This window comes from Dama dama, chromosome 3 (genome assembly GCF_033118175.1).
Source record: "Dama dama isolate Ldn47 chromosome 3, ASM3311817v1, whole genome shotgun sequence".
Classification (NCBI taxonomy): Eukaryota; Metazoa; Chordata; class Mammalia; order Artiodactyla; family Cervidae; genus Dama; species Dama dama.
This window is the reverse complement of record NC_083683.1, coordinates 27,880,732-27,893,881: the sequence shown is the minus strand read 5'-3', so window position 1 is coordinate 27,893,881 and position 13,150 is coordinate 27,880,732. Positions and strand designations below refer to the sequence as shown.

General features: G+C 35.6%; 1 protein-coding gene across 1 annotated transcript in view; it reads right to left on the bottom strand.

The window, feature by feature from the left end:
• Positions 1–13,150, bottom strand: part of PTPRQ (protein tyrosine phosphatase receptor type Q) — a 237,221-nt gene that overhangs the window by 30,218 nt on the left and 193,853 nt on the right. Inside the window, exons 36-37 of the mRNA XM_061122020.1 lie at positions 1,556–1,582; positions 822–903 (exon numbers count right to left, since the gene is read on the bottom strand). Coding sequence (XP_060978003.1) covers positions 822–903; positions 1,556–1,582 — 109 coding nt within the window. The remainder of the gene's footprint in view (positions 1–821; positions 904–1,555; positions 1,583–13,150) is intronic.

Below are 13,150 nucleotides of genomic sequence, written 5' to 3'. Positions count from 1 at the left end.
TTCACACACTGAAATGATGAAAAAACAGATATTTGGTAACATTTAGAAATCTGTTTTTATTTTTCTAATATAAAATAAGCCAGGAAAGGGGCTCACAAATTTTAAGATAGCTTATAGATCTAATACATGTCTTATGTTTTTAATGTAATTTTAATTTTGTAGATATATAAAATGCTAAAAGCAATAAAATTAATCTTCTAACTTTCAAATAATCTTAAAGTGACAAGTTCTTAATTTCGTATATTCTGTTTAATGTGATAGAGCACTTATTCCAAGATAACTTAAAAATAAGCCTGTAAAGCACAGGTGTTATTTATCTATTTTTGTACAGTTCTAAAAAACATTGTTTTTTTTATAGTTTCTGGAAACATCAAATTCTGTTCTCAGGTTCATCTATACCACTAACATAAACTAAGCAGGCAAATATGAAATGAAATTATTTAGTTTCTAAATCTAAAAGTTAGTGAAATATATGGTACCACCCAAACCTTGCACACACACAAAAACCAATGCATCCAGCATTCTAGTGTTGCTTCTACATCTGGGTGATGAGCAGAGAGAACAAACGGGGCCAGGTTGCCCTTGCTGGGTGAAGTCTGAGGAGCAGCACCTTTTCCCGACACAGTAGGTGAATAATTCTGTTCAGGTTGCACCAGAGGCTGCTAGTGTAATATTACTATCCAAACAATCAACCTGGTAATTGGGTATTGATTATCACGGCCAGAGTCCTTCATGGCCTTGCAAGCTTAAACTGGACATGAAATGTGACACATGAAACGACTGGAGGTCTGGCAATGTTGTGACAACTGCTAGTAACATACCGAAAATTCTTCTTGAAACTTTAGGTTGTTGTTTGTGCAAAGCTCTTCAACATGTTGCAGGAAGGATTTCTTGCTTATCGGCCTCCAAGCAAAGAAAGGTATAAAATGGAGTTATGTTAGGTTTATTTCTTTTCCTTTAGTGTGGACACTGCCTTTATAGTTGACCAGTTAGAGGACAGGACATTTCAAAACCACACAGCCCTTTAAAGTCACTCTGTCATATTTATAAAATTAGCTTTCCCCCTTTGAGTTCACTTTCTCTGTATTTCATGGTACAGAAATCCTTCAAATTTTAAGTGACTTTAAATGAATGATTGCACATTTTAATGAAGAAAGTTTTTCAAGTAAATGTAAGGGCATAAAGTTATCATTGAATCCTAATGCATATAATACCTCTTTGTCATACAGAGAACATTTTATACATTACAAGGTTTTAGAAGATATAAAATATTGCAGTGACCTCATTCTCATAATGACATGGTTTCTAAACCCTAAGGAGTTTAAATATCCCTGTATTACTTCCCAAGCTAAAATACAGACATGCAGGCTTCACCCCAGAGAGAGAGAAAGCATTTCTCCAGTTACCATGCAATTAGTCATGCTTTTATGATTTATATCCAGCTTGGAGGTTTTTCTACCAAACATACAAAAAAGGAACCACACATTAAGATTCACTGAATCAGGGAATCTGGAGTCGGTATTCAAAAAGAAGAAAAGATACTTAACAAACTTACTTGATGGATTTTCTATAACTAAGTAACCTGCAACAGAGATTGTGTTTAAATGCATTATGAGTTGAGGGTACAGCTCTGAGTTCTAGATTAAAATTAGAAAAACATGGCAAATCAGCAATTATAACATGTTATACCTTTAACTGATATGTGATCATTATTTTAAATTCTACATAATTTTTGAAATTATATTATTTGGACCCAAATATGGCCAAATAATAATTTGGCTTTTCTCTCAAGCTAAGAAGGTAATGTTTTATATTGCTAGGCATTTGGGGCATTACATCAGTACAGGTCACTTTTTAATATATTGCATAGTATTTATTGCCCTAAAAATGTAAATGTGAATTAAACTATTTTCTTTGTCCATGAAGAATGGTGAATAAAGGAGGGTGATTGTTTGAAAAAATGACATCAAATTGCCTAAATCTTGTTTCCTGAGTGAGTCTTTGGGAATATATAGCCATAAAAAATGACAGTCATTTCAGTTACTTTAGATATACATTTTTGTGACAGTTCATTAGTCAAGTTATTTATACTCTAAAAATTGAAATAATTTTAAGCAGCTAAATAGACTGTGCAACGCCCAAATTCAGAGGTGGGCATATCTTTAATAACACATTTGTCATGCACAACAAATTAGCACTGCAAAAAAAACACAAAAGGCAGAAGTGTGAAATAAAATGAAGAACATACACCTTTACCAAAGTTTATAATTTTAAATATCAGGGATAATTTTACTATATTTCTTAAGTGACAACTATAAGAGGATGTGGATTTTGAAGTAAAGGACAAATGAAAAAATTGATGGAAAATGTGGCTTAATAAATACTGTGAAAATGGTCACAGAGGGTTTGTTCAGTGAAGAAAACATGAGTCAGAGTATATTTTTATTACAGTACAGGGACTGGTGAAAAATACAGGGGTGCTGCAGTAACTGTTATCAAGAATGATGGAATTCTTCGTTAATGCTGTAGGCGTCCCCAGGCAGAAGGAAGTATCTCTCAGCTCCACAGGGTATAACCTTGTAGAGCAACTCATAATCAGCATGGTATCACAGTGATAAATAGCATTACTAGAGCAAAGACTTCCCTGGTGGCTCAGACGGTAAAGCATCTGGGGTTGGGAAGATCCCCTGGAGAAGGAAATGGCAACCCACTCCAGTACTTTTGCCTGGAAAATCCCATGGACAGAGGAACCTGGTATGCTATAGTCCATGGGGTCGCAAAGAGTTGGACACGACTGAGCGACTTCACTTTCACTTTCAGAGCAAAGTCTTGGTGGTTGAGCTAGTCGGCTTCTCACAACACCTTAGAGTGTTTCTAAGGAGGCAACAGAGAAATCCTGACTAACTAGATAGATGGGCTTCCCTGCTGGCTCAGATGGTAAAGAATCTGTCTACAGTGCAGGAGACCTAGGTTCAATCCCTGGGTGGGGAAGACCCCCTGGAGAAGGATGGATATGGAGATGACTGAATGGGACATTGAATCAGAAAATTCCTTAATCTGGGGATAGGAAGATGAAGTATATGAATTGGAGGTCCTGACTTCTGACACATGCAGTGGGAACTCAGGCAACAATCAATCCCCATAGAAAATAATTACCCCTCAGCAAAGACCAGCAAGAAAAGGCAATCATAAGCTAGATCCACACCAATTCAACGGCCATGAATTTGGGCCAACTCCGGGAGATGGTGAGGAACAGGGAGGCCTGGTGTACTGTGGTCCATGGATTGCAGAGTCGGACATGAAGAACAACAAAGACCTAAACTACCCAAGCTCTTCAGCGTGGTACCCTAAAGTTCCTATACCATGATTCTCTTCAGAAGCAGGAAAGGAATGGGGGTCAGGCTGGGCAAATCTTCAGAACTGAGCTTAAGATAGAAATGAACGAGATACTTGAATTAACAAGATTGATGTCTCTGTTACCACGCAGAATTAGAAATTCTTGAGTTGTGTAGAGATCACTTTTATAATATCAGAGAACATTATTCATTGTATGAATGGTGAAGTTCAAACACCACATCTGCTTTAGTGACAAGCCTGTGATTTATCTATTTAAGGACTGTCAGATAGCCATCCTGTAGTGGGGAGATACTCTTTTCCCAGAGGATCCAGGATTATTTGAGATAGTTCTGGCAAAAATATTTTTTTTGGGGCTATGTAGAACCTGAAATAGAGCTAGTTTGTAGAGCAAGAAATAGCTCAGATTATTATTCTTCAAATCCTTGTTCTATTTCCATTAATGACCTATTCTTATTTAAAATTATTAATATTTTATCTTTATAGTCAGTGTCTTTTCAGTGAGGAACTCCACAGAAGGTTGATTTTATTATTGTACATTTGAAATATCTCTCTAGAGATATGGATTTTTTATGTTTTTATTTTCTTTTATTGGAGTGTAGTTGATTTACAATGTTTTGTTTTAGGTGTATAGTGATTTTAAACTGTACCTGGCTAGGTATTAGATTTGGGTGAATATTTGTGAATTCTCACAAAATACAGTGCCCTTTTTTGGCTTCAAATACCTGTTCCAACAATTACCAGCTATATTATTTTGAGTAAGTACCTCAACCTTTCTTAGTTTCCAGTTTAGACATTAGGGCAAATGTATGTAAATCAAGCTCATGTACGTAAAATGCTAGGGAATGTCCACCCCTGACTTTGGAAGCAGTATATAAATGTTGTTTGCTATCATTACTATTATAATTGCTAGTTCTAGTTTATTGTAAAACTCAAGTTCTTTCTACAGATCTATTCTACAATTGACACTGATAAAAAGAATGATTTTTTTTGTTTCTAAACCGATAAAAAGAATGAATTTTTTTGTTTGTTTGTTTCTAAAAGAATATCCTAAATTTTACTCAAAAGTGGGAAGACTAGATTATGCTAAATTAAGCAGGGAGATTTCCTATAATTTATTCTTCCTAATCAGAGTCCCAGAATAAAGAGTAATCAAAAGGTCGGTTTTCTAGTTCTCAATTCAAATTATAAATTAATCCTTAGTATAAAGGCTGTAATAATTCTCTTTTCACATTATCATGTGAAAGCATTTCTATTTGTGCCTGCATTTTTTACATTATTCTTTATAGCTACCCCTCACACTACCCTGTTTACACCACAGATATTTTCTATTAGTTTCTCCCATTCCAGGTGTTTTACCACAACCAGATGCTACTGATTGCTTAATAGCTAATTCAGATGTTAACTCCTCTAAGGACCTCACCCTATTCTATTACAGAGAAAATAATTTCCTCCTTGTATGAAACTAAACTTCCATGGACAAATCACCTTCCGTCTTCTATCATGGCTATATAAGTACATGTATTAAGGATCCATGCATTGAGGTTCATGTATTACTTGAAGGTAGGGGTGGGGTTAACATTTGGCTTACTGCAAGCCACTCATAAACTTATTTGTAGTAGACAGTGAATAAATCATTGTTAAATATACAACTGTGGATGAATTTAGACTAAGATACGTAGTAAACTAAATACAAGTGCTCTGATTATTATTTTATTCCACAAAAATATTAATTGAGAATTCTCAAGAGATGCTACTCAAAGGCTTAAACAAATATGATCAATAGATGCACCAATAAACAGTATACAAGTCTAAACAAAGCCATAGCAAATCCTCTCACAACAGAAGTTAACAGGTGCTAGATACTTAGGAAGTTACATGAACAATAAAATTGCTCTTGTCTACACAGTAATTTAGAAAAATAGATTTAATAAAACAAGATCTGTTTTGGCTTTATTTACTTTTCCATTTCACTCCCTTAAACCCGGTCATTTTACATACACTGTTCTTCACATTTATTTTTACATAATGTGAGAAATAAGGCTTCTCATAGTCTGTTTTTATGAAATTTTCCAGTCTATGCTTATCTCATAGTTACATGTGAGCTGAAATAAATACCTACCTAGATAGCTTAAAATTGAAAAGATATTTTGGCATAAATTACCTGTTTCAAATAACAATTCACTTTTTTTCTTGTTTTTGTTTGTAGTCTCCTTGTCATTGCCTTGATTCTTAGCCTCATATTTAACAAGTGTGTTTTTCTCAAGTACTGGCTGCATTCTAAATTTTATCTTTCTTTGAAGTTTTAAAGTTTTACTTGTAAACAGGAAAAAATAGTAATTGGACAATTATGCAGGGAAGTGGAAAAGGAGATGGCATATATTATGAAGAAAATGCACTGACTTATTACTGATGAAGAAATTAAATTCATTTATGGAAAATTATTTGGTTAGATAAGCATAAAAAAACTCACAGAAATTAATGTATATGAAAATCAACAATGTTATTTCAGGAGTGCTTTTCAAATAAAGGGATCTATAGACATACTCAAAGAGACTCAAAAAACCTTATTAACATTTTAAAAGAACTTAAAAACTTGTTATATAGAGAGTATTTTAGACACTTTAGTGAATAAGAGTACTTATTCACTCACAATAGTGAAGGATACTGTCAAATCATATTCATTAGTGTGTAAATCAATTTGGGAATTGTCCAGATTTCAATAAGATAACTGACCAATTTCTAATATAAAGGGCTAAACACATTTTATTACATGAATCTTAGTTTAAATCCTATGCCCTTTTGTTGAAAAGGGTATTATTTCATGTCTGGGCTCATTTTTTTCAAAGTCTATCAAAAACTTAAATTCCACTCAGATTACTCTTGATAGATCCAGAGAGGAACCATTTATTTATGTTGGCAGTGGTGATTGAAGACCATATTGTCACAGAGACTCAGCTTTCCCTCAAGGTCAATTAGTTGAAATCTATAGGGAATTAAAATATAGTCCAAATAGAGAGCTACAGATGATAGCCTATAGATGGGCAGCTTAAATCAGCATTACCAGTGGCATAGGACAAATGCGAGAAGCTGTGTTTTCTGCTTAACCTGTTTTAAGTTAGGTGAAAAGTTTTACTGCCTTTACTATAAAAATATGTATTTCTCACACTAATATGTACTTCATTTTCAACGAAAAAATTTGAAGAATCTTTGGTAAAACATGTTAATTGATTTTTCTAAGTTTCATAAAATATTGAGTGTGAGGTTTTTTAGTTTATGTATTTCAACTCATTAATTTTTCCAATGGTCACATTTATTTCTACAGTGACTATGTTACTTATCCAAAGCATTTACTGTAATGCTTTCAAAAGGATCTTAGTTTTTGTTTTTTTCCTATTGTTTTTATTCATTATAGGCTTTAGTATTCTTTCAGACGCTTATCAAATCACCAATGACTTCTCTCTGGTCTTTAGTACAAATTAAAAATATTATCCCAACCAATGGCTAGTACTGTATAGCTGACTCTCAAACTTTAGTTTATAAGGTAAACATGCCACCTTAATAAGGGAGTTATGTAATATTTTTATCACAGTATTCACAGACCCCGGCACTTGTAGATGCCCAATTGATATTTCTTTCATCCAAGCAAGGTGAAATGGACTTTTAGATACATACAGGGAAAGCAATGTTCTTGCTGTCGTCAAACAGGTGATGTAAGATTTCCAGGGTGGCAAGAGTTGAATTTTCCTTATTACTGAGCACATGTGAAAACAAACTCTTGACAGATTCTTATTTTGTAAACCATGTACTCTAAATTAAAATTGTAGTCATAAACCTAGTTACCTCAGGGGCAAGAGGGCAGAAGCAGTGAAGAGGATGAAGAAACTGCCGACAGCTCTGTGGGGAGATCGGCAAAGGTTCTCAGGGAGGGGACTTAAGAGCAGACAGATGACATAAAACCATCTAAAAGGAAGTCCTGACAGTCCGAACAGGCAGGCAGGTAAGCACAGAAATTACTCTCTCAGGGGTTAGAAGGTGACCTCAGAAAACTAGATCTGAAAGACTGCTATATCTCTTTTAACTGTTTTGATGTACGTAGAGGTGTTTAAGGAGAAGGCAATGTCACCCCACTCCAGTACTCTTGCCTGGAAAATCCCATGGACGGGGGAGCCTGGTGGGCTGCAGTCCATGGCATCGTTAAGGGTCGCACATGACTGAGTGACTTCACTTTCACTTTTCACTTTCATGCATTGGAGAAGGAAATGGCAACCCACTCCAGTGTTCTTGCCTGGAGAATCCCAGGGATGGGGAAGCCTGGTGGGCTACCGTCTATGGGGTCACACAGAGTCGGACATGACTGAAGTGACTTAGCAGTAGCAGCAGCAGAGGTGTTTAAAGGCTCTGATTAGCCCAAACTATACAGTTCTATCAGAGTAGGAGCTCTGGCCCAACAGAGCACTGTTGACTGATTCTAGGAGAAGGGAATGTGGTTATAGAGGAGAGGCAGTGGGGGTTCGATAAAATGGAAGCATTTTTCCCTGAGGTACTAATGGCATATCTGGTAAAGAATCTGCCTGCAATGCAGGGTACCCAGATTCAGTCCCTGAGTCAGGAAGATCCCCTGGAGATGGGAATGGGTACCCACTCCAGTATTCTTGCCTGGAGAATCCCATGAACAGAGGATCCTGGCAAGCGATAGTCCCTGGAGTCACAAGAGTTGGACACAACTTAGTGACTAAGCCATCACCACCAATGGCATGAAGCCAAAAAGAAAAAGAAAAGTAAAAGGATTCTGTTTAATGGTGACAGAGAAAGGCAGAGTTTCTCAACCAGACCATTTGTGAGTCTGGAACACTGAGAGGTCAGCTTTGAGTGCTGGTTGGAAATGGTATTTTCTGTGTGATGTGATCACTGAAATCTTTAGCTCAGGAGTGTTTTTGGCAGATGTTGGAATCTGATCAAGAAGGTCTTTTGAGGAAAATGTATCTTCATGAAACTATTTTAATTCTGTCAATGGGGACTTGGCAATTAGTTAATAAATAAAACAAGGTTAACTATGATTCCAAAATGCGAAATGTGGTTAGAGTAGCCATGGGTCTGTCTTCCTCTGTTTGAATTATTACTCTGAGTACTATTCACAGTCAAGAGAATGTCAAGAGTCTTGGCTCCATCCAGCCTTGTGGCTCATGGGAATTGACTCCTCTGTCATAGATCTGGGATTCTGAAATCAAAGGCATTTTCCTTCTATACCTCCATTCATATCCTTTACTGAAGAAATTGAATATCTCTGCCACACTCAATTGCTGGGTCCCTACTAATGCAGTCATTTTGCTATGCTCCCCTCAGAATGTATACAGCAATTTTTATCCTAGGATAAAAGTGGCACTTCTGGGCATTAGGGGTATGTCTGAAAGTGTGCACAGTTGACTGTCCATTGGGTAGGGTGGAAGTCAAAATTATATGAAACAGGGAATGTGATCGTCTTGGTTCTCACAGATTACTACCTGTAGTAGTTGAAATGAGCTTGTATGGCATGTGAACCCAGACTCCACCCATCAGACAGAGAACTCTTGTGTCATCATAATAATAGGCCAGGAAACATGTGAAGAACTCTAGGTAAAAACTTATTTTACAATCAGAGTTAACACAACATGATAACACAGCAAATTTCTCAGGCCATGCACATTGTGTCAATGTGCATTTTGAGAAGGTTAATTTACAATAGCATGCAATATCATAGAGGACACTTAGTAAGTAGAAAGTTAACTGTTTAACACTAACAAACAAAGTTTAACTGTTTTTTGTCTTTGGAAAAAAACTAGCATATTAAACAACAAAACACTTCTTTCTATGTATTTTAAAATATAGAGCACACCATCTGAAAAGATTAATCACAGCAGAGCTCTGCATCACCACAGTAACTTACTGGATGACAAAAATCTCCTTTCGTCTAAAGAAAAATGAAGAGTATCTGAAAGTAAAGATTAATTTTTTAGTATAAAAACATATACTGCATTGTTTTTTTACTTGCTGCTATAAGAACATGAGCATGAAATATCTTGGATTTCATTCTACTGTAGGACATTTCTTGTCCCAAATTCACATTTTGTTCAGACATTTATCTGGATTCATATATTTTTACCATTGCTTGCAAAATAGTTTAAGACAGAAGTAAAATTAACGACCAGGATCTGTCAGAGAACTGATGGAAATTAAAATGCTAACAATTTTACAAAGTATTTCATGTATTAGTCAAATTTTGTGTATTCTTAGTGAAGTCATAGGAATTGCACAGGAATTGCACTACTAAATACTTTTCAATGTTGTAAAGTAAAATAAATAATTTAAATTAAAAAAAAATAAATACTTTTCAGTTTCTGTAAGACTGAACCTATACTATAGTGAAAGAGGAGAGTGAAAAAGTTGGCTTAAAGCTCAACATTCAGAAAACTAAGAACATGGCATCTGGTCCTATCACTTCATGGGAAATAGATGGGGAAACAGTGGAAACAGTGTCAGACTTTATTTTTGGGGGTTCCAAAATCACTGCAGATGGTGATTGCAGCCATGAAATTAAAAGACGCTTACTCCTTGGAAGGAAAGTTATGACCAACCTAGGTAGCATATTAAAAAGCAGAGATATTTGCCAACAAAGGCCCATCTCGTCAAGACTATGGTTTTTCCAGTGGTCATGTATGGATGTGAGAGTTGGACTGTGAAGAAACCTGAGTGCTGAAGAATTGATGCTTTTGAACTGTGGTGTTGGAGAAGACACTTGAGAGAGTCCCTTGGACTGCAAGGACATCCAACCAGTCCATCCTAAAGGAGATCAGTCCTGCGTGTTCATTGGAAGGACTGATGCTGAAGCTGAAACTCCAATACTTTGGCCACCTCATGCCAAGAGTTGACTCATTGGAAAAGACCCTGATGCTGGGAGGGATTGGGGCAAGAGGAGAAGGGGATGACAGAGGATGAGATGGTTGGATGGCATCACCGACTCGATGGACGTGAGTTTGAGTAAACTCCGGGAGTTGGTGATGGACAGGAAGGCCTGGCGTGCTGCAATTCATGGGGTCGCAAAGAGTCGGACACGACTGAGCGACTGAACTGAAGTGAACCTATACTAAAATGCTATCATTCTTTCCCCCATATCACTGGAGAATAAGTAATTCAAAAGAAGCAGTTCTTAGAATAGAAAAGAAAATACTACTTGAATGAAGAAAATACTCTGCATAGAAAATACTACTTGAAGAAGGATATCACGGGCCCTTGTTAAGTGTGTTTGTGCTGATTCCGTGTAGTATGCTTCAGAGTCGCATACATGCACACAAAATTATAGGTGTATGTTGATATTTCAGAATCAAACTGACCTGCTGCTGTCATCTTGGCTGTCCTGTTAACTAGATGCATGACCTTGGACAGTTACTTAAATTCTCCAGGCATCTTACATTTTTCCTTTGTAAAATGGAGATTGGGTACCAACCACAAAAGATTAAATGACTTGGCTGAGATCATTACATACAAAATTTACCATACAGTATTATGTTAGCAAATCCTATATGTGACAGTAGACTGGGGTCATTTTTAATTTTACAATTATTATAAATAACAATAATAATACTGAAGGTATTCTGATTTACAGTTTACAAAACACATTCATAGGATTCTTTTAAATGGTAAACTTCTGAAGGCATATATATTTGATAAAAATTCAACATGCAAACTTCTCAAGTTATTGATGAAAGATACTCTTAAAATAGCCATTCAGTTGTTTGCTTCATTTTTTTAGAATTTTAATTCCACTCATGATTACTCGATTGGGCCTTGGTCTTAAAGATAATGCACCATTACATTCATTCAACTAAAATAGGCAAGAAAACTAGTATGGAATGATGCCCAAAATTTGAGGGGAAAAGTTGAGGACTGGAAGAAAAGGAGTATTTGTCAAATAAGAATATTAGTGACACTGATTAATATTTTCTATTTTTTTGACTTAGTCATCAAAAGAAACACGACTTCTAAATTCAGTTTAGAAAGGAGACAGTGAAAATTAAAAAATATTAGCCAGTAGTATCTTTATGTTTTTAAAATTCTGTTGGCTTATTTAATTTTGTGTTATAACTCTTCTGGAAAGGCAATCTGTGTTGCAGTTAAATTAGTTAAAAGCAAACCACAGGGCCAGTTAGGCTGAGCAGTGTTTTTTCCTCTTTAAAATTGTATCTTTTATTCCTTTAAACTTTCCCAAGAATTTAATCCTAGATTTAACATAGAATTTTTTCCAGCATATATAGATAATCTATACAATTAAAATATTGCATTTTTTCAACTTCATTGGAACTTTTTAAAAAACTGAAATATAGTTAAATTACAACGCTGTGTTAGTTTCAGGTGTACCTCACAGTGATTCTGTTGTATATATATTATAGTTTCTTCAGATTCTTTTTCCTTAGAGATTATTACAAGTACTGAGTATAGTTCCCTGTGCTGGATAGTAGGTTCTTGTTGGTTATCTGTTTTACATATAGTACTGTGTGTATGTTCATCTCAAACTCCTAATTTATCCCTCACCCTTCCCTTTTCCCTTTGGTAACCACGAGTTTGTTTTCTCTGTCAGTGACTCTATTTCTGTTTTGTAAATAAGTTCATCTGCATCTTTTTTTTAAAGATTCCATATATAAGTGATATCCTATGCTATCTGTCTGGCTTACTTCACTTAGTATGATAATTTCTAGCTGCGTCCATTTTGTGGCAAATGGCATCATTTCATTCTTTTAAATAGTTCATTGTATATATGTATCACATCTTCTTTATCTGTTGATGGATATTTAGAGTGCTTCTATGTCTTGGCTATTGTAAATAGTGCTTCAGTTAACATTGGGGTGCATGTTATCTTTTTTAATTATAGATTTCTTGGGATATATGCCCAGGTGTGGGATTGTAGGATATGGTTACTCTTTTTAGTTTTTATGGAACCCTCTGTACTGTTCTCCATAGCGGCTATACCAATTTACATTCCCACCGACAGTGTTCCCTTTTCTCCACCATCACCAGCATTTATTGTTAGTAGATTTTTTGATGATGGTCATTCTGACTGGTGTGAAGTGATACTTCATTGTAGTTTCTATTTGCATTTCTCTAACAGTGATTTGAGCATCTTTTCACGTACTTTTTAGCCATCGGTACGTCTTCTTTGAAGAAATGTCTATATAGATCTTCTGCCCATTTTTGGATTTTTTTGTTTGTTTTATTTTGTTGATATTGAGCTGCATGAGTTGTTTGTATAGTCTGAAGATTAATACCTTGTCATTCACTTTGTTTGCAAATATTTTCTTCTATTCTGTGCACTTTCTTTTTGTTTTGTTTATGGTTTCCTTTGCTGTACAAAAGATTTTTAGTTTAATTATGTCCCATTTGTTTATTTTTATTTCCATTACTCAAGGATATGGATCAAAAAAAAATACTGCTGTGATTTATGTCAGAGTGTGTTCTGCCTGTATTTTGTGGTAAGAGTTTTATAGTATCTGGCCTTACATTTAGGTCTTCAATCCATTTTGAGGTATGTGTGTGTGTGTGTGTGTGTGTGTGTGTGGTGTTAGAGAGTGTTCTAATTTCATTCTGTTATATGTAGCTGTCCAGTTTCCTGGCACTACTTATTGAAGAGGCTGTCTTTTCTCCATTGTGCATTCTTGCCTCCTTTGTCAGAGATTAGTTGACCATAGATGCATGCGTTTATCTCTACTTTCTACCCTGTTCCATTGATCTGTAGATCTGTTTTTCTGCCAGTACCATACTGTCC